This window comes from Xenopus laevis, chromosome 3L, assembly GCF_017654675.1.
Source record: "Xenopus laevis strain J_2021 chromosome 3L, Xenopus_laevis_v10.1, whole genome shotgun sequence".
Classification (NCBI taxonomy): Eukaryota; Metazoa; Chordata; class Amphibia; order Anura; family Pipidae; genus Xenopus; species Xenopus laevis.
In genome coordinates this window covers 132,539,800-132,565,087 of record NC_054375.1, presented here as the reverse complement: position 1 = coordinate 132,565,087, position 25,288 = coordinate 132,539,800, and the positions used below count along the sequence as shown (strand labels likewise).

At 40.7% G+C, this 25,288-nt stretch overlaps 2 protein-coding genes across 5 annotated transcripts in view; one reads left to right on the top strand and one right to left on the bottom strand.

The window, feature by feature from the left end:
• Window positions 1-4,664, top strand: part of gpat2.L (glycerol-3-phosphate acyltransferase 2, mitochondrial L homeolog) — a 51,593-nt gene extending 46,929 nt beyond the window's left edge. The window contains exons 21-22 of the mRNA XM_041586974.1: window positions 2,115-2,170; window positions 4,273-4,664. Coding sequence (XP_041442908.1) covers window positions 2,115-2,170; window positions 4,273-4,392 — 176 coding nt within the window. The 3' untranslated portion in view covers window positions 4,393-4,664. The remainder of the gene's footprint in view (window positions 1-2,114; window positions 2,171-4,272) is intronic.
• Window positions 4,665-5,755: 1,091 nt separating this feature from the next.
• On the bottom strand, window positions 5,756-24,235 carry fahd2a.L (fumarylacetoacetate hydrolase domain containing 2A L homeolog). 4 transcript variants are annotated; one of them, XM_041585100.1, is made up of 9 exons: window positions 24,138-24,235; window positions 23,418-23,590; window positions 22,093-22,357; window positions 19,972-20,188; window positions 13,854-13,913; window positions 10,925-11,087; window positions 9,558-9,666; window positions 8,305-8,392; window positions 5,756-6,119 (listed from the first exon to the last, which is right to left on the bottom strand). In XM_041585100.1, exons 3-9 carry the CDS (start codon window positions 22,350-22,352, stop codon window positions 6,057-6,059), a joined length of 960 nt encoding a protein of 319 aa, XP_041441034.1. In that variant the 5' UTR covers window positions 22,353-22,357; window positions 23,418-23,590; window positions 24,138-24,235; the 3' UTR covers window positions 5,756-6,056.
• Window positions 24,236-25,288: the final 1,053 nt, after the last annotated feature.

The window sequence follows — 25,288 nt, the reverse complement described above, 5'->3', positions numbered from 1 at the left end:
TTTTCTGCTGATTCACTGCACATGCTCTGTGCTGCTGTCACTTACTGAGCTTAGGGACCCACTCACAATACACAATACAGTACACATAGAATAGAAATGTCACAATATAAGGCTGATTAGAAATTAATACAGATAATTACTACATGGCAGCACAGAAACCAGTGCAATTGGCATCAGAATTTAATAATCAGCCCTGTAGCATCAGCTTATATTACAGACAAACCTCATTTTGAATTTAATAATTTGCAACAACCCCTAAGCTTAGCTTCTCAACAGCTGCTCAGAGCCCACTGAGCATGTGAGTGTCACAGACACTTTCCAAGATGGTGACCCCCTGTGACAAGTTTGAAGTCCTGGATCATTGCTGCTATTGACAAGCTGGAACTGGAAGTTCAGTATATAAAATGACATTTTTAGCCACATTCATTTTTAATTCTCCTTTAAGACTCTTTCTTTATGGTTCTTGGACCACCCTTTTTTGTGTTGCGAGGGCAATAAATATTGTAGGGTCTTATGAGGGGCAAATTCATGTTTTCCCAAATTGACTGGATTTTTGAGGAGGATATATTACAGTGAGTGATATTATGATTTCAAAGATTTCCAGATGAAGACTGTGCCTCCTGACGCTCCCTAACTTGTGTTTCAGTGAGTGAGCAGGTAGGGGGTCCTCTTGGAACACAGCAGAAAAGAAGTGCAGAAACCTGCGGCTACTTAACACACCATGTGCAAAGTGCAACAAAAATGGTTGCTTGTAGCCTTATTTTGCACACTACGTGGTGCATTGTAAATGACTCTTTACAGTTCAGTCCAAACTCATTTTATATTAAAGTTCTGGACAACTAAAGAAGAACATTTTTGATTCAGATATTGCAATTTGTGATGTTAATTTCTCATGATCGCCCAATAGCTGCCTGAACCAAGACAGAATGCAGTTAGACCTTCTATATGAAGACCCCATTTTCAATGTGTTTACTCCAGAAAACTTAACTCATCTGGATACACAGAATTGCCTTAGCAATACACAGTTTATAAGAAATTAGGGTGACTGCTTCTGTTTCTCTCCCAAACCCAGCACATAGATTGAGTTACTGGGGACACTGCCGCCATAGGGAAGTTTCTTGGAGCAGCAACAGAAATGTTCATCCTAAAATTAACTTTTGGTACAATACAGGCAGCGTTATTTTAAGGCAAATTGCAATACTTCCCGGGTTTCTGTTTTTGGTGGGTTTTTTTCAATTATTTTGTTCATAAACTGGTTGTTCGGATCCCACTTATCCTAGAAACCTGGTAAAGGCCTGGATGAGAGACTGAAAATGAAAAGGAGAGCGGCTGAATAGAAGGATAATTAATAAAACAAGCTTAGAAGGAAAGAAAAAATATCTGCAGGATAATTATCTGTCCCGTTACCTGCTGTTAACATTTTAAACTGATCATATCCATAATCAGGCAGCCCAGCAATATGGCTTATCACTTTTATGATCATAACTTTGTAACTAAAACCCAGTTTTTTTGTAAACACACGCACTTGCATTTATACTGAATTACTTATGAGACAGGTGGCCAGGGAATGTGCATTGATTAACCGGCCAAATCAGTAGCACTTCCATTGTATTTAAACACATTTTTACTTAGCCTTGGAGTCCACCCACAACCCTCCTCTTTTGTATTGTAGCCCAGCAATATGGGCTGCATCACTACATGCCCGGAGACAGACAGGGAGTAGTACTGGTTAATGCAAGTGTAAAGACTTCGGGTCCTGTTTAAAATCTCTCATCTGCCTTTATTGTGCGAACGCTGCATTAGCTCCGACTATTTTAGGAATCTCTCAAAACCTGGGTGTAGATCTTACAAAATCTTAAGCTCAAGGTGTGAGTTTATCCATCTGTCTGTGCATTGATACATCTGTCTGTGCATTGATACATACTCGTCTAGCTAGTCGCTATATAAAACAGCTGTGCACATTAGTACTAAGCCCATTGCTACTGAGGTCTCAGGGACAGCTCCAGGGACTGCAGGATGGGAATTGTCAGCATAAAGCAGAGGGCTGTTACTGCTTCCTTAGTCTGAGAGTTCTACATTACACTTACATTCTCCAATTTATCTTTCGTGTCCAGAGTGTGCGGAACGTTCCCTGGCCGTCTGTGCTGTGAACACATTTGTGGATCTTGGGGTAAGTGCATATAACATTCAGTCTCGCATATAACATTCAGTCTCGGGCCCAGGGAGAGTGTTGGGGCCCTGTAGATATTCAATAACAGCTTGGGGATCCGTGATTTCACAGCCATGTTAATACGTTGTCATTATGAAAGGCCTCATAGCAAGTTATAATAATAAAAATGCCTGTGTCTTAAGTGAGCAGCTTTTTATCCCATTGGCCAGTGTCGGTCTGGGCCCGGCGGGACACCGGAAAAAACCTGCCAGCCCAGATCCGCTTCTCGGTGGCATCTTTGTCAGGGTCGCTGTAAAATCAAAAGTTAGCGTGTGACGCGCATATGCACAGACGCAGCCGGAGGGGGGCCCTGGGCCAGTAGCCCAGGTGTGCCCCAAGCCCCCCCAGTCGGACCCTGCCATTGGCTCTCTATCTCTCCTCTTCCCCCTCCTTTTTTTATCTTTGGATTCAATTCAATTGCAGCACAACGTGAAACCCAAAACCAGCTGTGCTTTAATTGGGAAATAAACCCATTTTTATACAATATGGCCTTGGCACAGGCACTGCATCCCAACCACATCACCCAGACTCATAGACGTGGTCCCTGTTCCTGTGTTTCAAATGCATAGCTGTCCAGCAGCGTCGGTGGCTGCCATGTTTGTTATTGTCTGCACAATGGCACTCGATAACCAGGAACACTCACCCATCAGTTTGGCTTGGTGAATGGATTTTTTGGAACTGGGGCCACTTTTATGACTCTGGGTGTTCTAGTTTGGGTGGAGACCTTTTGTAATGGGCCCTATTGTGTAAAAATGGCATTAGGTCTCCTTTAAACTATATGGGATGACTTTGACGTAGTTGGCCAGCTTAAATATATTGCAATATATGGACAAACAATCCTTGTGTTGTTTAAAGGGTAAGGCATTTTTTAGTAGCAGTATGCACAAAATGTCTCTGTCTTAAATATATTGATAATGGGTTGAGTGCAGAGGACTCTTGTATTTGACTCCTTTAAACTGTGACACTTGCATACAGTTTAAGCTAATTATAATAGGAAGTATTTATAATGTATGCAAATCCAAACGAAAAAAGGCAAACTCCACAAAAAATGCATCTGCAAAAATCGAAAGCTTCTTTATTTAGGTGGGATCTCCCCTAAATAAAGAAGCTTCAGATTTTTGCAGTTGAGTGGAGTTTGCCTTTGTTTCGTTTGGATTTGCATACAAGGAGAGATTCTATTTGCAGCATGGCCTACAAAGAGCACCTCCCATCATTATAAAACTAAATATTCTTTTGCGGTTAAAGATTACAAGGAAGGAGTTAAAAAGTTTTGGTTAAACAGTATTTATAATGTGCCCCATATGAAGCCATCTATAGACTTACCGGCAAAACCTTGGAAGTGTGTTTCCACCTTAGACTATAGATCAGGGATCCTCAACCTTTTGAACCTTGAGCAACATTCAAATGTAAAAGGAGTTAGGGAGCAACACTAGCATGGAATATGGGCTTAGGGAGCCAAATAAGGGCTGTGATTGGCTATTTGGTAGCCCCTATGTGGACTGACAGACTACATGAGGCTCTGGTTGGCCGTTCACGTGGTTTTTATGCAACAAAAACTTGCCCCCAAGCCTGGAATTCAAAAATAAACACCTGCTTTGAGGCCACTGGGAGCAACATCCAAGGGGTTGGAGAGCAATATATTACTCACGAGCTACTGGTTAGGGATCACTTTTATAGATGTACAGCAGGGAAAACAAGGGTCCCCTTTAATAAGACCATAAACAGGGTCGGATGGACTATTTTATGAGCTTTTATACTGCAAAATCATCTTGTCTGTGTCGAGAATGTTACATGCCCTACTCTGTTAGCTCATACTTCATTAGCCAAAATGGCATCCAACAGTTCTACTCAGTCTTTGTCCTTAACTCTGTTCATAGGTTACTGCAGAACAGAATCACGTTTGAGCTAATCAGATTTACCTGATTACAGTTACAATAAAAATGATGGGGCTATTTAATCTGATATCCACATTTTATTTCTAGCATGTGTTGCCACACTGGGTTGCTCTGTACAGATACAGCCTGACCTCCCGTCTCCATTATCTGTTTGTCTTGTCTCTGCAGATCTTCAGCAGACATCTGGATGGAAATGAGCCAATGCTTCAGCTTTCTGAGACGTTTCTCATTGAGGAAAACTGCACAAAGCTTCTCTCTTTCATCCGGCAGTTTGTGTATGGCAGCTAAAACCCAAAAACCTAACATTGGACATCACCAACCTCAATGTTACTTTTCAGTCTTGATAGTGGACAGTTCCTGGAAACAGACATCTCTCATATTTGCTTTAAGTGAGTCATTCATGGCTGCCCAATATGTCTACAGCATGACTACTGTGGAGTTGTTCCTCTGCTCCACTAGGGTAAATAATCCCTGTAATCAGAGCTTTAGCCAATCAGAATTTAGCCTTATCCAGACACGGGCATTTCCAAAGTTGGTTTAATAAATTGGGAAGAACCATGCATCATAGGAGGGTGGTTTCCTTTATATTATTGGTAGATGCAACACACACACAGTATGGGGGTTATTTATCAAAATACTATTTTTTTTAAAGGATAAGTAAACATTTAAAATAAGGGAATGTAAAATTGCTGAGGGTGGTATCCTAAGCACTTTTGTCATTTACATTCATTATTTATTTTCTTTCTATTCCAAGATATTAAGGGATACATGTGCTGTTAATATGAATAAATTGAGTTACAACAGCGCCACCTGCTGGTCAGTTTCCCACCAGTCTGACCACCAAGTAGTCAAGGAGTCAAGGAGGTTTTCAGGAGAAAGAAAGAGGCTGCTCTGATCTCTGGTTCTGTTTAGGAAAGATTTGAGAAAGGTTTCTAATTTTTTCCTAAGCAGAAGAACATCAGAGCAGCCTCTTTCTTTCTCCCTTCCTTGACTATTTGGTGGTCAGACTGTTGGGAAAATGACCCGCAGGAGGCGCTGTTGTAAATCAATTTATTCATATTAACAGCACACGTATCCCTTAATATCTTGGAATAAAAAAATAAATAATCAATGTAAATGACAAAAGTGCTTAGAATAGCACTCTCGTCGATTTTACATTCACTTATTTTAAAGGTTTACTTATCCTTTAAGTTATAAAGTCTGACCACGATTTGACCTTATCATTGAAAAAACGCGATAAATTCGGTTAGGGGAAAAAACTTCGAATAAACCCCAATTTCTGTGGGTTATATGCCGAAACGTTAAAAAGTTTGAGAGATCCCCAAATTTTTTGCAGAAACTCAGCGCAGACCATAATATCTTCAAATTTTAAATGGGACCCATGCCATTGACTTCTACAGGACCCCGACAGCTTGGCGATGGAGTATTTTCAGATTTGGAATTTTTCCATCCTCGGGTTACAATAAATCAGTTTTTTTTTTCGACTAAAAAAAAAACCTCTTTTTGAGTTTTTGACATTCAGACTTTAATAAATAACCCCTATGTGGTGTACGCCACACTTTATTGTTGAGCAATTAATCGATATAGAATTCCAGCCTCTGCTGTTCCTAATAAATAAGCCGTGTGCAGGCTTAAAATACAAACACTTTAGTTTAGTTCTGGGAGTTTATTTAGCATTTCTGATAGAATGAGCGTTCAGTACACTCCTAATCCTGCTGGCTCATTGTCATGGAGAAAAATCCATACTTTTCATTAATTAGTTCACAATTATTAGTACCGTTTCACAGCTTGTGAGGCAACACCTTTAGCAGCCAAGCAAATCAACAGGGAGATTTATTGTTTGTGCTTCTTTAATTGTTCGGTGAGTTTGAATCTGTTGAGAATGCTCCATCTGCTGGTCAGCATCTACATTAAACCCATTGCACTTCTCTTGAGATTGAATCTGTGAGTATTCACACCACCGGGTTACTGATAGCTCCCAGCTCATCTATCTCACAGCGCACCACATCTCCTGCCTGAAAGACAAATGAATAGGATGGGAGGAAAGGGGGGAAATAATAGAAACATTGACATCAATGAAAGTGAATTCAATAATGTGCAGGAATGATGTTTCTGAGAGGGAGAACTGACGGGGATTGAGCTCTGAACATAAAGGTCTGATGGCTCATGAAATGGAAAGAAGAAATACATACAAAGGCTTGAATATTAAAGGAGCATCAAGTAGAGTGTAAGGGTGGGGCTGATTCAGGTGCTTTAAGCACCCTAAAAACCCAATGTCCGGCCCTAGTTATCTGAGGCTTTGGTATAAAAACCGCCAGTACTACTGATATATATTTTGATATTAGTCATTAGCAAGATTGTGGTGGCACACAAATGACTTTGCATCAATATATATGGAGGCACATTGAGCTCCCAAAACCTCTTCTTAAAGGAGAATTCAACAAATCCTTAAAGGGCATGTAAAGGCAAAAAAATAAAATCCCATTTTTACTTTCTTTATGAAAAAGAATCCCAATATACTTTAATTTAAAAATGTGTTCCGTTTTTATAAGAAACCTAAAATTCTCCCTTCATTTACTGCTGTGGATAGGAATTGTCAGATGGTCCCTAACTGCTGAGCAGGGAAACAATCATACTTATGAACAGCAGGGGGAGTCCCCGCCTTACTTCCCAGCCATGCAGAACTCAAACAGCTTTGTTTATGATGATCCCTAAGCAGCCCAGACCACACTGAGCATGTGCACAGTCTTAGTCTTGCAAAGATGTTTAACAAAGTTACAAGATGGTGACCCCCTGTAGCCAACTTTGAAAGCATAAATTATTTGTTTGATTATAGGCTTGTGGTGCAGTAAGTTCATGTTTATATTTAGTATACAAAATACAGCATTTCTAGCCTTATTCTATTTTAGTCTTTACATGCCCTTTAACTACAAAAAACCCCTACCCTATGTAGACCCCTCCTCCCCCCCAGCCTAGCTGCCCCCCTGGGGCCCCCCTCAGTGCAGATTCAGGAATCACAGTTCACGGCAGCCATATTCCGGGTCTTCGGGAATCTGAGACCAGCGAATCGCCGCACGCGCAGTTGGGAGCAATTTACAGATTCGCGACAACTGCGCATGCGCTGAAAAAGACGGAAATTTCTGAAGAACCGGAAGAAGAAGACCCGGAAGATGGCTGCCGTGAACTCCGAACCCTGAATCTGCACTGAGGGGTAAGTAAAAAGTTAGGAGCATTTCCCCGGGGGCAGCTAGGCTGGGGGGATTGTTCAAGGGTTAATAGTAAGGCTGCAGCATCCCTTTAATCACTTAGGATTCCATCTGCTTCTCTACCCACTCCCTCAGGAATTTGCTTTGGTTCATGTTCAGTTCTTCTGAACTCAGATTAATAAACACACAGTCCAGTCTAGCAGCCAATGAAGAGATGGCATTGCTGGTTCCCATAGAAACTCTTCTGTAGCGGTCTGCTCCTATATTTAAATGCTAACCCCCTCTCCTGAGCTCAGAGTAACTATTACAGTGCTCAATCCAAGCAGGACTTGTCATCATAGTAAATTCTGGCGTGTATGCCTGCATTCTTTAATTACGTGAACTTTACAGCCATATGTGCTGTTTGCTGATATAAATGCACTGATGGTGTGTCAGAGGGAAAATGGCCCCCGGGTGAAAGCTGCTATTTGTTTTAGCGAAATGTAACGACGCCGGCAGACAGAGGTGATGTATGCAGTACAAATAATGCCATTGGGGTGGGGGAGATGTGCCCAACTTATACGGTAGGAAAATGTAGGCTTTACATGTCCTTTAAGGGTTGAACACTCCTTTTAATAAATCATAGTAGCAAGTGTTTATTGTATAAGAGTATATGAACCGTATGTGTGATTCCAGTGATACATGTTTGTGTACTAACACACGGCAACATATGTGTTCATTGATTCTTTTCTGCCCTGTGGGTCTGTGCCCACACACTGAATGCAGAAAAAAACAATCCTTTAAGTAGGGACTGCTCCCATAGGCACAGACTAGAGGGCAGAATAAAATCAATTTACACTTGACACTGCAGTTGAATGCACAATACGGCAGTCTCATGGGTATGGATGAAACACTCATCTTAATGTATGCTGATTGCCCTGGAGGTATAACGTTATACAAGGACACAAGTCTTTCTTCACTGACAGCGTCAAGCGCCTGATACATAATTTCTTACCTTGAGAAAGACTGGCGGCTTCCTAAACACCCCAACACCAGGAGGGGTACCAGTAAGGAAAACGTCTCCTGGATTTAATGTCACGAACCTGAGAAACCAAACAAAAGTCATAAGCGAGCGTCGTACCCCTTTATTAGAGATGTGTAGCCTGTGCAATAAAATGACAGATAATTCCTCTCCCAACAGATAAAACTTAAAGGAATAGACTCATTTTATTTTGATGTTACTATCACTAGTTGTACTTTATCAAATATGCTTGCGAGTGCCCTTAAAGAGATACTGACACCTGAAATTAAACTTTTTTTTTTACATCTATTATAATATTGGCTTTGCAAGCTACTTCTAACTTTGCCATAAAGTATTTGCAGATGCTTTTACATTATCTGTCTGATCCCCCATGTTCCTGTATGAGGGGGGCTGCCATATTTGTGCAGCAGGAGTCCGTTAGCCTTAGAAACTGTAACTAACAGGCTGAGATGGGACAGTCAGGTTGGCAAAGTCAGAGTGTCAGAGAGTCAGGCTTAGGAACTTCAACTAACAATTATGTACAAAAACAAACCTTTCAGCAAAAAATGATCAACATGACCTATAGGCAACATTTAATGTACATTCATATGCTAAAATTCATTTTTTAGTGTCAGTATCACTTTAAAGGAGAAGGAAAGGTTAAAATTAAGTAAACTTTATGAGAAAGGTCTATATAAATACACCAGTAAACCCTCAAAGTAATGCTGCTCGGGGTCCTCTGTGAAAAGAAACATCACATTTCTTTCCTTCTATTGTGTACTCATGGGCTTCTGTATCAGACTTCCTGCCTTCATCTTAAACCTCCAGGGCTAGGGCTGGAGCATGCTCAGTTTGCTCCTTTCTCCCTCCCTCCTTGCTGTAATCTGAGCCCAGAGCTATGAGTGAGCAGGGACTCAGGCAGGAAGTTATGTCACACCAAGCTAATATGGCAGCTGCTATCCTAAACAAACAGTGAGAACTCATAGAGCACTCTACTCAGGTATGGTAAACCATCCTCCAGAATAAATATAGTGTTATAACTTGCACTATTGTGGCTAATCTATTGGCAATATACTGCCTTGGTAGCTTTCCTTCTCCTTTAATATAGGCAGCACGTGCCGCCTTACTGCAATGTCGTGCGTTTATTAATAAATTGCAACAACCACGACCGCTAACTGATCCTTCCATGCTGAATGTGACTATGGGCACACCACCATTAGGTTACCAGGATAACACTGTGTGCTCACTTAGACGCCCATGCGATGAGAGCTTCTGTCTTGAAGACCATCTGGTTTGTGTTACTGTTTTGGACAAGATCCCCATTAACACGGCAGCGGATTCCAAGGTTGTGGGGGTCTGGAGAGGAAATAGAGCTGGATAAGGGCCACATTAAGCACCAAGTCAATTTACAGCTTATTTTTTTATTGGTTTCTCTCTTTTTATTGAATGCTCTGCTGACTGGGATATAACAAGTACAAGAGTAAGGCGCTTCAGCCCTTGCACTAATCATATCCTACTAATGGAGCTCCAGATGAGAGTTGGTGGAACCTCCCTTAGACATTCCGTGGTTGCAATTCCCATCATATTCTTATGGTGCAAAGCCACCAATGCCCTCCAAACACTTGCTAATTAACCCCAATGCTTCAACTTCACTTTAATATCTATTAAGTCATAGCATTGTCCAAGGGAGTGGCAAAGACCCCCATGGGCTAAAGGCTCTATTTATACAAGTGCTGCCCCCCATGAGCTGAGCTCTACCTATTCCCAAACTCAGTATCACTGCTTAGGAAACTACTCCTCAACAGGTGCCAGAGCCTACTACGGTTAAGTAATGGAGGGTGGGGCAAGCCTTGAAGCATTAGATTAGTAACAGGGTTGACGTCCTGGTTATTATGCTAGAGCAAATAAAATATATGTGCAATACTGGATCCCAATAGGATCTTAAAGGAGAACTAAAGCTTTACTAAAGAAGTAGCTAGAAATGTTGTACATTATGTTTTAGGCTTCTGTACCAGCCCAAGGCAACCACAGCCCTTTAGCAGTAAAGATCTGTGTCTCCAAAGATGCCCCAGTAGCTCCCCATCTTCTTTTCTGCTGATTCACTGCACATGCTTTGTGCTGCTGTCACTTACTGAGCTTAGGGACCCACTCACAATATACAGTACACATAGAATAGAAATGTCACAATATAAGGCTGATTAGTAATTAATACTGATAATTACTACATGGCAGCACAGAAACCAGTGCAACTAGCATCAGAATTTAATAAGCAGCCCTGTAGCATCAGCTTATATTACAGACAAACCTTATTTTCTGCTGGATAATTAGCGACGACCCCTAAGCTTAGCTTCTCAACAGCTGCTCAGAGCCCACTGAGTATGTGAGTGTCACAGACACTTTCCAAGATGGTGACCCCCTGTGACAAGTTTGAAGTCCTGGATCATTGCTGCTATTGACAAGCTGAAACTTTAGGCTGGTGAAATAAGTTCAGTATATACAATATGGCAATTTTAGCTACATTCATTTTTAGGGTTTAGTTCTCATTTAAGAAAAAGAAACTATGAGATGCAACATATTTGTATAAGTTTGGTGTTTATGAATTACAGTGAAATACCTGATATGACGTCCTTAGTAACCAGTGCTGGACCCAAAGGACAAAACGTGTCAAAAGTTTTACCCAACAACCACTGCTTCCCATTCTTTTTCATCTGCCAGTCCCGGGCACTGACGTCGTGAGCAACGGTATATCCAACCACGTGATCCATTGCATCCTCCTCCTGTATGTACAATAACCACACATTGTGTTATTTGCCTTATATATCCCTTTGTGAGTGACAAAAACATGGTTCATAGGCAATTCCCAGATGCCCATCTGGGTAAGTCACTTAAAGGCTTCTAACATAAACTGTGGCCTACTTAAAGGAGAACTAAAACTTAACTAAAGAAGTAGCTAGAAATGTTGTACATTATGTTTTGTGCTTCTGTACCAGCCCAAGGCAACCACAGCCCTTTAGCAGTAAAGATCTGTGTCTCCAAAGATGCCCCAGTAGCTCCCCATCTTCTTTTCTGCTGATTCACTGCACATCTGTGCTACTGTCACTTACTGAGCTTAGGGACCCACTCACAGTATACAGTACACATAGAATAGAAATGTCACAGTATAATGCTGATTAGTAATTAATACAGATAATTACTACATGGCAGCACAGAAACAAGTGCAATTAGCATCAGAATTTAATAATCAGCCCTGTAGCATCAGCTTATATTACAGACCAACCTCATTTTCTGCTGGATAATTAGTGACGAGCCCTAAGCTTAGCTTCTCAACAGCTGCTCAGAGCCCACTGAGCATGTGAGTGTCACAGACACTTTCCAAGATGGTGACCCCCTGTGACAAGTTTGAAGTCCTGGATCATTGCTGCTATTGACAAGCTGAAACTTTAGGCTGCTGCAATAAGTTCAGTATATAAAATATAGCATTTTCAGTCATATTAATTTTTAGTATTTAATATTCCTTTAAGTCTTAAAAAGACAGTTGATGACAGATAATGGAAGGTGTCTGTAGAAACAAAGGAGGTGGTCTCAATTGAAGGTGAACAACCCCTATAAAAGGGACAGTGTACAGCAAAGTAAGAAAGCTGGGAAGTTTCGGGGTGGAGGTTGTGGCAAAGCAGCGTCAGAAAAAAACAATTCCTGCCAATTTGAAGTTTTATAAATAGGGGAAGATTGAAAAATATAAATTATTGATTATTTTATTGACAATAAGTGCAGATGCCTGTAACCCTCTGGTTATTCCACCGATAAATCCTCTAGGGATGCACCGAATCCACTATTTTGAGTTTGGGCGGAATCCCGGAATCCTTCGCGAAAGATTCGGCCGAATACCGAATCTGCAAATTAGGGATGGGAATGGGAAAATATTTTTTACGTCTTTGTTTTGTGATAAAAAGTCACACAATTTACCTCCCCGCCGCTAATTTGCATATGCAAATTATGATTCGGATTCAGTTCGGCCGGACAGAAGGATTCGGTCGAATCCGAATCCTGCAGAAAAAGGGCCGAATCCTTGATTCGGTGCATCCCTAAAATCCTCGTAGTTCTAGTGGCAACAATATCCAGCCTACAGCCTCTTAAAGAAACCCAGAGACAGCAGCAGCAGCTGTACTTTAACAACAACCCAAATGGTCAGCAGCGAACTTAGAGACCCAGTTAATATCTGAACATATTTATATTCATTAAATTAGAATATATACAGCACTGTATACCTTGTGTATGCACTTTATATATATGACTTTACTGCCACCTTCTGTCACTAAATGGCATTGCCTCTGGAAAACCCTATTAACACTATATTGTATTATGTATTTCAATGACTATTGCTCTGTGAGGCTACAAATTGCTATTTTTTTAAAATTATTTATCTTTCTATGCCGGTCCTCTGCTATTCATCTTTTAGTCTCTCATTTAAGCCAGTTCCTGGTTACTAAGGTAAATTGGACCCTAGCAACCAGATAGCTGCTGAAGCCCTAAAATAAAATAGACAGCTAAATAATTCAAAGACCACAGAAAATAGAAGAGGAAATTGTAAATTGTGCCAGAATGCCAATGCCTGAATCAGATTTAAAGTGACTTTAAAAGTGAGCAAAATGTAATAGAAGGCACAACGTTTGCCCAGGAGCAGTAACCCATAGCCATGAATATGATGTTTGCTTTTAAATGCTACCTGCTGATTGGTTGCTATGAGTTACTGCTCCTGGGCAAGCTTAGTGCATTTTATGACATAACCACCTTGCTTTACAGCAATCAGCAGGCCGGACTAGCAAGCTGTAGATGCCATAGACTAGAGGTCCCCAACCTTTTTCACCCGTGAGCAACATTCAGATGTAAAAAGAGTTGGAGAGCAACACAAGCATGAAAAATGTTCCTAGATGGTGCCAAATAAGGACTGTGATTGGCTATCGGTAGCCCCTATGTGGACTGGCAGCTTACAGGAGACTGGTTTTTATACAACTAAAACTTGTCTCCAAGCCTGGAATTCAAAAATAAGCACCTGCTTTGAGGCCACTGGGAGCAACATCCAAGGGGTTGGGGAGCAACATTTTGCTCACGAGCTACTGGTTGGGGATCACTGCACTAGACAGTCACTATACATTGGGCCTGGGGGGGGGGAGCTGTTTTGGCCTCTTTGGGGCATGTTTACTAACATTGGAGATAAATATCTGGAGAGATTTCTGGAGACGTTGCCTATAGCAACCAATCAGATCTTTGCTTTTGTTTTCTAACTTATATGTGGCTGTTTAAATCGAATTGCTGATTGGTTGCCAAGGGCAATATCTCCAGATATTTATCTCCAATGTCAGTAAATATGCCCCTTTGTACTTGAATTTTCAGGGCCTATTCTGAATCTTATTCTGGGTCTGGCAATCATTCTGCAAAGATAGAAGGTGTGGGGTTAATCCCTGCACCCGATTATTATTATTACCCTACAAACCACAAGTCCATTGAGTGTGTGGAGCAGAAACTGCATCAAAATGTAACGTTACCTTGATGTTTTTGCCCTTTTTTCCGATGACAAAGGCGAGTTCAGCCTCCCAGTCCACCTCCTGCAACACAACAGATCAATGTCACACAGAACTCTATGGGAAGTACCTGACATAGTTACACATTAGCAGAGGTTGAAAAATGTCACATGCCCTGGGTTGAAACCTTTTGTGTAAAGGAAACAGAAGTGTAACTGCAGAGGAAGCAGACCCTGTGGCTGCAGGGGCCCAGGAGGCCCAATGAGGCCCTAATTAATGAGCAATTTCAATATATATTGGTAACACAAGACAACGTCTGCTTATGTTGGGGCCCTAAAATTAATTTGCTGTGGGGTCCGGTTACACCTAGTTCCGCCATTGAAGGAAACCTGCCCAACAGATGAGGAGCAGGGCTAACACTGCATACAGAGCATTATGAGAAGGCAATGCAGCCATCTAGTGGTCAGAGATTTAAATAACAGCTTGGTAAGGAATCTCATAACCAGGATTTAAAGGAACAGTAAGACCAAAAAGTGGTTTGAATTAATGAAAATATAATGTGCTGTTGTCCTGCACTGGTAAAATGGGTGTGTTTGCTTCAAAAACTCTATTATAGATTATATAACTAAGCTGCTGTGTAGCCATGGGGGGCAGCCATTCAAGCACAGGACACACAGCAGATAACAGGTAAGTTCTGTAGTATACAATGGGATTCTTCAGAAAGTATCTCACAGATCTAGCCAGTTTCTTTCTATTGAAGCCTTCTCCTAATTATACGCCAGTCTGTCATTCAGACCACTGCCTGGTTGCCAGCATAAACTGGACCCTAGCAACCAGATATATCCTGGAGTTTCATTCCATAGCTGCTGGGGAAAAAAATGAAGTCCAATAGCAAATTGTCTTGGAATATCACTCAACAACATGTTGATCAAACTTCAGTATGACAGATGCTACTTCTGCCTGACATCTGTCAAACCTCAAATACAAAACCCTCGTTTCTCGAAAAAGTATACTAGTCTAAAAAAGTATGAGATTAAAAAGCTGAGAGCCATTTATGGCCTAGATGAGGCTGCTGATACAGCAAAACACTGTTATAGGATTAGCAGCATTTCTAATGGGCCTGAATGTGGAGGTTGTGCTCCCAAGTGACTAGCCTTAAAGGGGTGCTTCACCTTTACGTTAACTTTTAGTATGTTACAGAATAGCTATTTCTAAGCAACATTTCAATTGACCTTCATTTTTTTGACTTATTTGTCTTTTTCATTCTGACTCTTTCTAGCTTTAAAATAGGGGTCACTGACCCCATCTAAAAAAACAAATGCTCTGTAAGGCTACTAAATGTTATGTCAATGCATGGTTGCTAGGGTAATATGGACCCTAGCAACCAGATGGCTGAAATTGCAAACTGGAGAGCGGCTGAATAAAAAGCCAAATAACTCAAAAAACACAAATAATAAAAAATGAAAACCAATTGCAAAGTGTCTCAGAATATCACTCTCTACATCATACTAAAGGTTAATTTAAAGGCGAACAACCACCTTTAACAATGAAATAATCATGGTATGGTGCTTTTCAAGGTTTATTATATATTTCTTAATTTAATAATTCAATATAAAAGTTATGACATAACTGCCCCTGTCTCGGGTTAATATCTCATACTTTGGAATGATCTACTTTTAGGGGAACCAGAGTTTCTTTCGAGGTTTGAAATTCTAATTTACATAAGGGGCCTATTTATCATGCTGTGTAAAAAGTGGCGTGAAGCATTACCGGTGATGTTGCTCATAGCAACCAATCAGCAATTTGATTTCAACAGTTAGAAAACAAAAGCAAAGATCAAAAGCAAAGATCTGATTGGTTCCTATGAGCAACATCAGTGGCCGTGCTTCACTCCACTTTTTACACAGCTTGATAAATAGACCCATTAGTCCTCCATAGTCTTGTGATTAGGTATGGGATCCATTATCCGGAAACCGGTAATCCAGAAAGCTTCCAATTACAGAAAGGACGTGTCCCATAGACTCCATTTCAATCAAATAATCAGAATTTTAAAAAATTATTTCCTTTTTCTCTGTAAAAATAAAACAGTATCTTGTACTTGATCCCAACTAAGATATAATTAATCCTTATTGGAAGCAAAACCAGCCTATTGGGTTTATATAATGTTTACATGATTTTCTAGTAGACTTAAGGCATGAAGATCCAAATTAAGGAAAGATCCATTATTCAGAAAACCCCAGGCCCCGAGCATAACAAGTCCCAGACCTATACTGAGTTCTGATTAAAAATTACCTGCTGCTGACTTTCAAATTTGTAAATCCAGCGTCGGCCCAGCCCCCCTCCCCCGATCTCTGGGCCCCCAAATAAAATGAATTGACGCGCCGATTGTGCACCAGCATTCGCACTGCACGTTTGGTGCATACGCATCGGGATTCGTGTTGCTCTGTCTCGTTTGCACATGTGCCCTGACGTTTGTGCATGCACGCATTGGGGCCCGGAGGTCAGTGACCCGGTTGGTCCCCCATGTCCAGTCCGACCCTGTGTAAATCCCTTTAGCGATACCAAGACCCAATCTGGGAATTTTCTGACCCCCTCCTTAAATGTAAACCCTGGAAACAAATATATGTACAAAAAATTGCTCTTCTGAGCACGTCCATGAATTATTTTGTTTGTAAAACAGCAGCACTACTTGCTTTGTCACATGATCAGTGTGATAACAACCAATATCTGCAAAAGAAGAAAAAAAATGCATGTAAATGAAAAAAAAGAGCTTCTTTGTTTCCAGGGTGTACATTTCCCTTAAGCTTCACTGGGAAAATATACCTTAAAGGGGACAATTATTAGCAATATTATCATCAATAATAATAATATTTGTATTCTAAGCACTTGTGTAATGCATCTCTAGTTATTTCCCAGGCATCTGACATGCAGTGTTGCACCCTACACCCACCAGGCTTGCACTTACTCAGTGAATACTTCCGCTTTGATCTGTGCTGCTATGAACAAGGAACAACTTATGCTCTCATACTGTCTGACTTTGAGAAAAGAAGGGAAATGAAACACTGTGTATGATCCCCTTTGATGCACTTTCTGTCAGTCCAGTTATGCTGAGCTGCTGTATGACAAATACTCACTGACCCGAGTCTGTACAACCCGAAGCAAAGAGCAGCTGCAAGCAAAACAGAGTTCCACGAGTATTGACATTTACTGACAATTTAACAGCGGTTTCACCAATGAGAGAAGAAATGCAGCATAAAACTGGGCCTTAAATTAGCAATATTTGGCAGGGCGGAATCCAAATCATCCAAGTCATACAAAAACAAATGTTGTCACTTTCTTTTTTTGTTCTCAAATTTGAATAAGCAAATGATTAAGTGTTGGTCCAGTATTTGTCAGAATGTTTAGTGAAGGATCAGGTATTTGGCCAAACCCATAATGGATTATCACTCACAGGGTAACACACAAATCGCCCAGCATTATTTGCAAGCCTTGATTCCCTCTGGTGTTCCGTCAAGTCACCACAAAAGTACTTCAATCATGGGTATGGAAATCAGAGGCAAACAGCAGAATACCTGCTAATCAGTGCTTTATTGTGCGTCCACACAACATGTTTCGGGCAGCAAAAAGGCCCTTTTTCAAGTGTGTACAAGTCACAGTGAAAAGTTGCTTTAAAGAGCCACACAGGAAATCCCACCTCTTAATTAATCAATCAATATATCACATTTAACCCTTAAAACAATTTTTTACAATTGGCTCTTAACAATGTTACCAATGCTTATCTAGATATATAACATATAAAAAATGTTATAAAATCCATAGAAAAAGTTAAACGTTAAAAGATCATATAATTGTGAAGATGATGTTTTGGTCATTTGGAAGGGAACGGAGATGGAGTTCCACCAAATGATTGATGAAGCCAACCAAAAGCATCCCACAATTAAGTTCACTAGTGAGATCTCTGCCTCCTCCATCAATTTTCTTGATGTAAACATAAGTATTTGTGATCAGCAGATTGTTACGCAAATGTTTTCTAAACCCACAGACCGCAACACTCTGCTTTCATACGATAGCTTTCATAACCCTAGCATTGTAAATGCGATCCCCAAAGGTCAGTATATAAGGGCGAGACGAATTTCCTCAGACAATGGTCGTTTTCAGTCTTCCATGCGAAATTTGACTAAGAAATTCCTCACTAGAGGGTATAAAATGAAGAGATTAGCACCGCTGATGGAGGAGGTTAGCCAAATAGATCGAAATGAGCTTTTACGGACTAAAAAGAAAGAAAGAGGTGATTTGGAAAGAGTGCCTTTTGTTACTAGATTTGGAAAACAAAGTAAACAAATTGAAAAAATTATCAAACAATACTGGCCAATTTTGGGACAAGACCCCCAATATGGGTGTTTATATAAACAACCCCCCCTTTTTTGCTATACTAAAGGGCGATCAATAAGAGACATGGTATGTCCCTCTGACTGTCTTAGTAAACCCACTAAGTATCTAGGAAAACCCAAAAAAGGCACCTTTCCATGTCTCAATTGCATTTGCTGCTCTTCGGTCATTAAAGGCAATATAGTTAACCATCCTACTAAAGGTACCCCATTTAAGTTAAACGACTTCTCTACCTGCGATACCAAATATGTTGTGTATATGTTAAAATGTCCATGCGGCATGGCATATATAGGACAAACTATTAGATCAGTGAAGATGCGAATTAAAGAGCATAGGAATAACATCAGAAACTTTAAAATGGATACAGCTACTGACACACCCGTCTCCAGACATTTCCATAACCAAGGCCACAATTTAAGCCAACTCAGATGGCTGGTTCTTGAAAATATAGTCCAGCCAAAAAGAGGAGGGGATAGGAAAAAAATACTGGGACAACGAGAGGCATACTGGATTAAAAAAATGAATACAATGGCCCCTTTGGGCTTGAATGATTATTGGAGCTTATCTCCCTTTTTGTAACTAAATGATTGATACATGTACCTCTTTCTTTCACAGATACTGATTACTGCCCTGACTTAGAATACATAGTAGCGAGCAGCGACTTTAGGAAATATCTAAAGGGCAAGACTTATTGGTAAATTTCAGCAACTTGAAACAATGTAATATGAAAAGGGTAGTTATAACAAGGTACTCTATAGGTAGGCTCTTTTGTGAGCAATTCCTTCAGGTGTTTATTTTTACTGTTTTTATTGTATATACAGGTTGATTTTATCACATCACTGGGAATTGCCTGGAACACAATGCACAATTTTTTAACACCATTGCGACACGATGGATGGACTTGGAGGCTATTATATTTATATGTATTCTTCACAATTATATGATCTTTTAACGTTTAACTTTTTCTATGGATTTTATAACATTTTTTATATGTTATATATCTAGATAAGCATTGGTAACATTGTTAAGAGCCAATTGTAAAAAATTGTTTTAAGGGTTAAATGTGATATATTGATTGATTAATTAAGAGGTGGGATTTCCTGTGTGGCTCTTTAAAGCAACTTTTCACTGTGACTTGTACACACTTGAAAAAGGGCCTTTTTGCTGCCCGAAACATGTTGTGTGGACGCACAATAAAGCACTGATTAGCAGGTATTCTGCTGTTTGCCTCTGATTTCCATACCCATGATTGAAGTACCATAATGGATTATGATGGATTAGCTACATCCCAACTTTATATCCTCATAAACCTATAGGGATACAAGCAGTACTTTGTATTCTACTCAAACTTGCTCGGCCCTCGCAGAGGCCAGAGAAAGTCTTCATGAGGTCTTCCTACTTTGGTTACCGAGTCCATATACAAATCCATAATGGTGTTAATGGCTCTTTTACATATCATATTTTACATATATTTTTTTAAAAGGTGTTCTTTTTATTGTTTTAAAATATTTTACATATATTTTACTATGATATGAGAAGTTTTAGTTTGGCTGCAGGAGTTACAGATACTTGAGCTTCAGTATCACACACCAAAGATGGAAAGGGTGGTATAATGCCAAACTAGCTCCGAGTTTGCAACTCAGCAGACTAACTTCTAGTGCTGACGTCCACTATGCCATACATATATCCCTTATGCAATGTCTCCTTCAGGTTCTCTGTTCCATATTTCCTTTTCCCCTATCCACCCACTCACCTGACTTTCTTCTGGAATTCTGATGGGGTCACTTGGACCCACAATGCTGCTGGCAAACTTGTTGAAGACGATGGGTTCTTTGGGGACAGGTACGTTCTGCTCCAGGCAATGATCCACGTAGTTCATTCCGATACAAATAATTTTCTCAGGGTTGGTGATGGGAGCCAGAAGAGAAATGTTGGAGTGGCTGAGGATGTGCTGATTGGAGTCCAGGGCACTAGATCATGGGAACAGTGAATGAAATAAAAGGCAGGTCATATGATATTCCATCACTTAAACCCCACCTGGACTTCTTATATAGAGTGCAAAGATATCAGGCCTAGTCTGCTACAGTGTAATGCTTCTAAACTGGGTATACGCATAGTTGGACTGGAACATCGGGGGCCCACCGGGGCTGTGACTTTAAGGGTCCTTCTTGTGAACTCAAGGGCCCTCCTCCTGGCGCCTATCGTTCCCCTTTCATCACCACTCACACGCCCCGTATTCTTTAACTCACTTCTGCTTTACTGTCTGTGCACAGGAGTCCTGGGCTGAAGGGGCCCATTGGGTTTTTTCCCCCAGAGCCCTGATAACCTAGTCCAACATTGGCTATACTGGGTTTTTAAAGCAGAAAACTGAGTAATCAGAATATGAAAAAAATGAGACGCATATGGATATTACCTGTCTGTCTGTCCGTCTGTGTCTGTTGCTTATAGATTCTTCAGTAAAATTAATATATGAACACCCATTTCCATGCTATGCATTTTTTTGTGTCTTCCATGGCTCTGGGTATATCCATTGGAGTCTCTGGAATGTTGCGGTCTGTTGATGTTTTACAGAAGGCTGCCATTAAACTGACCTTAACCCTTTGTTGTGCCAGGGTCCTTTCATCTTGCTGCTTCTGCATGTAGTCACACACACACACACAATGACACAGAACAAAGTGGGACCCAGAACCATAGACTGCATCGGCACAAGGGTATTCCTGTATAGATTCCACAACACATGGTGCATAAAGGAGGGTTGCACCTCGTAATTAACCTTTTATTGTGTATCTACATCAGGGGGTCCTTCACTTATTAGTCAGGAGCCTAAAATTGGATCTCCATTCTGTTCAGTTTGGGTCTCTATGACTCTTTAAAGAAAAACTAAACCCCTTAATAAGAAAAGCCTCTACCTACTAACATAGGTAGTTCCCCCACCCTGCTTCTACCCCGCATAGATAATTACCCCTGAAAGTGTCCAAAATACATTGTTCACATATCGGTGCAGAGTAAGTGTAGCAGAGCTCATGGGCCCCATTTTTCTGATTTTCGGTCTTCTTCTATAAGGAGCACCGTATTGGAGCATGCACAGTTGGAGCAGTCTTCATAGCAACTGTGTATGCGCCAAAAGTGCTGTGAATTGCCGAAGGGAACTAAGAGGACCCACAGAAGACCGAAGATCTGGAAGAAGGTGCCCATGCTCGTGGGGAAGCAGGGAGGGGGGACTATCTAGGGTAGTATGTAAGGGCTTTTCCTATTGGGGGGTTTAGTTCTCCTTTAAGATGAAATGTCCTGCTACTATAGGTAATAGTAATTGAAAATGGTGCATAAGTAGTTCTAAACCAGTGTTTTGGGTTACAGAGCAGACTCCCTGATTTAATCTGTCTCCTCTGGAAGAATAAGGGTTACGAATCCTTAGTCTGCATCATACAAAAACATGAATTCATCCAGAATTCATCATTAAGATTAACATGGCACAGGGCTCATTACATAAGTAGGCCAAGAATGTGGTGCCAAAGTTCCCCCAAATGCCTGCAAGTACAGACTGTCTTGTTTCCATGCTACTCTAAAGTCTTGTTTCCAGGCTAATCTAAAGGGCCCTGTGTGCCATTACTTTTAGTTGACAATAAGCAAATACTGATCTTAAATTAAAATGTACCCCTTAAAAAAGCAGAAAGACCAAAAAATGAAGAAAAAAAAAAAAAAACAAGATTAAATATTATCAGCTTTTCCGTTACTGGTGTCCAGTAGCATTTTAGGTTGGAGAGAGGTTGAATAGAAAGGTAAATGTCTCCATGGCACTATTTAATCAAACCTGATCGATTCTGAAGATAATTGACCAAATGTAACACCACATATATGTTAGAATAAGTCCTACCTCTTAGCTGTCTGTAAGGCTGATTCTCCCATCTCAAGGAACTCTCTCATCCTACAGGGCAGTGATGGATCGTAGGCGTTGAGATCAATGATGTTTCCTCCATCTTGCAGCTCCAGCCCAATCCTGGGACTTAGGGAACCGGAGCTCTGAAACTGGACTAATCTCATGCTGAGAGCTGGGGACTGAGAGATATTCCTTTTGGGAAGGGTCAGGTGGGCGTTCTTTAGTACACGTAGGGCAACTCTGGTCTGGGTCAACATCAGCTCTTTAAAAGAATCATATTGGCAATGGCAGAATTATATCATACAAAATACTACCATAGGATGCATACATATTTACACTGAAGCTTTGCCTTTATATATAGTGCAGATATATAGTATCTGCTGTACTCTATATTGTCTTGTGTTCAACATAAAGGGCCTGGAATCCAAACAAATTGCTGGATGATCAGGGTGTAAGATTTAAACATAAAGTCTGAAACTTTGAAGACACATGTCAAGAATGTGTATTTTTTTTATTTAATATTATTTGTGGTTTTTCACTTATTTAGCTTTTTATCCACCAGATCTCCAGTTTGAAATTTCAGTAATCCAGCTGATAGGGGCCAAATTCCCCTAGCAACCATGCATTTATTTGAATAAGGGACTGGAATATGAATAGGAGAGGGCCTCAGTAGAATGATGAAAAATAAAAAGTATCAATAACATTAAATGTGTAGCCTTACAGAGCTTTTGTTTTTAGATGGGGTCACTGACCCCTGTTTGAAAGCTGGAAAGAGTCAGAAGAAGTTGGAAAGAGTCAGAAGAAGAAGGCGAATAATTAAAAAACTATAAAAAATAACTAATGAAGACCAATTGAAAAGTTGATAAGAATTTGTTTTTTTATAACTCACTTAAAGTTAACCTTGTGAGCATGCAATGAATTGTGGGATTGGGAGATAAATTCTGCCACAGTGTTACACTAGTCAGAACCAGCAGTGAATGGAGAGATTTGCAAGACACAAAGACTGCTTTCAAGTGCACTTGCATTCGTTTGGACACACAGGGATACAACGCGAGTTATATTTAAAGGTTACCTTTGTTCTGAGAAGGGCTCAGTACCGGTGCCTGTGTCACAGATCAGGGAGTCTATAAGTTAAAGTTTCACAAGCTGGCAGGGTATATTAGTGTATTTTCACTTACCTGATTCAGAGCAACCTAATTGGGTACAATCATATCAAATGACTTAGTGTCTCTCTCCCCCTTCTCTTCTAATCCCTGGGACTCAGATAGGGACACTTGAGACACCATCCCCTGCCTCTGTGCTACTTACTCTGTGTAACTTACTCTGTGCTGGAGCAGCGACTCTCTGCTCTGTCTTGTTCCTGAGGTGGCTGGGAGTTTCTGTGCAGGGAGTGGGAGGAGCCCTTCTGCTGTGAACTAGGCAGGAAGGAAGGCCTAGCAGCTAGAGACACACACAGAGAGACGTGCAGGCAGCAGCTGGGAGTGGGATATACAGTCTGAAGCAGAGAGAGAGACAGGGAAATACGTCAGGAGAGAGAGAGAGAGAAAAATACATTCACAAGCAGAGAGAGAGAGAGAAAAATACATTCACAAGCAGAGAGAGAGAGAGAGAAAAATACAGTCACAAGCAGAGAGAGAGAGAGAAAAATACAGTCACAAGCAGAGAGAGAGAGAAAGGAAAATACAGTCAGAAGTAGATAGAGAGAGAGAGCGAGAAAGGGAAATACAGTCACAAGCAGAGAGAGAGAAAAGAAAATATAGTCAGAAGTAGAGAGAGAGGGATATATAGTCAGAAGTAGAGAGAGAGGGATATATAGTCAGAAGTAGAGCGAGAGAGAGAGAGAAAGGAAAATACAGTCAGAAGTAGAAAGAGAGAGAAAGAGAGAGAGAGAGAGAGAAAGAGAAAGAGAAAGGAAAATACAGTCAGAAGTAGAAAGAGAGAGAGAAAGGAAAATACAGTTAAAGGAAAACTATACCCCCAAAATGAACACTTAAGCAACAGATAGTTCATATCATATTAAGTGACATATTAAAGAATCTTACCAAACTGGAATATATATTTACATAAATATTGCCCTTTTACATGTCTTGCCTTGAGCCATCATTTTGTGACTCTATCTGTGCTGCCTCAGAGATCACCTGACCAGAAATACTTCAACTCCTAACTGTAACAGGAAGAAGTGTGGAAGCAAAAGACACAACACTGTCTGTTAATTGGCTCATGTGACCCAACATGTATGGTTTGTTGGTATGTTTGTGTGCACAGTGAATCCTACGATCCCAGGGGGCGGCCCTTATTTTTTAAAATGGCAATTTTCTATTTATGATTACCCAATGGCACATACTACTAGAAAAGTATATTATTATGAAAATGGTTTATTTACATGAAGCAGGATTTTACATATGAGCTGTTTTATGCAATATCTTTTTATAGAGACCTACATTGTTTGGAGGGTAAAGTTTTCCTTTAAAAGCAGAGAGAGAGAAAGATGGATATATAATCAGAAGTAGAGAGAGAGGGATATACAGTCAGAAGCAGAGAGAGAGAGATATACAGTCAGAAGCAGAGCGAGATAAAGGAAAATATAGTCAGAAGCAGAGAGAGAGAGACAGGTACAGTATATACACAGGGTGAGACTGGGGGTCCCAAGGCCCACTGGGGCTGCTGTCTCAGGGCCCCCCAAGCCCCGATCTCACTGCAAATCCTCCTTCTCCTGCAGCCACCTTCAGCATCCTCACCCTCCCGGAGCGCGTACCTGTGTTTGAAGCGATCGGAGACGGAGATTTGGGCAGTAAGGGTAGGGAGCGGGTCTGGGCCAGCAGGGGCCATGCAAACTGGGGCCCAGTCTGACCCTGTGTATAGAGTCAGAATCAGAGATAAAGAAAAATACAGTCAGAAGCAGACAGGGATATACAGTCAGAGGTATAGAGAGCGAGAGAGACAGAGACAGAGATATGTATGGGAAATACAAGGGAAAAGAAAGTACAGTGACCAATTACATCTTTGGTTCAGGAATCTCTAATTCTCAATAACAAAGACAAAGACTGAGCAAAGGCTCACATTTTAACAACAGTTGGAAGGCTGTAACTCGGAACACCCTGGTAACTTTAGAGAGGTGCATCACTTATCTGCGCCAGATTCTTCTGGGAAAAGCAGGTTGTTTGTAAATTACTGCGTTAACGGTTTAAACCCA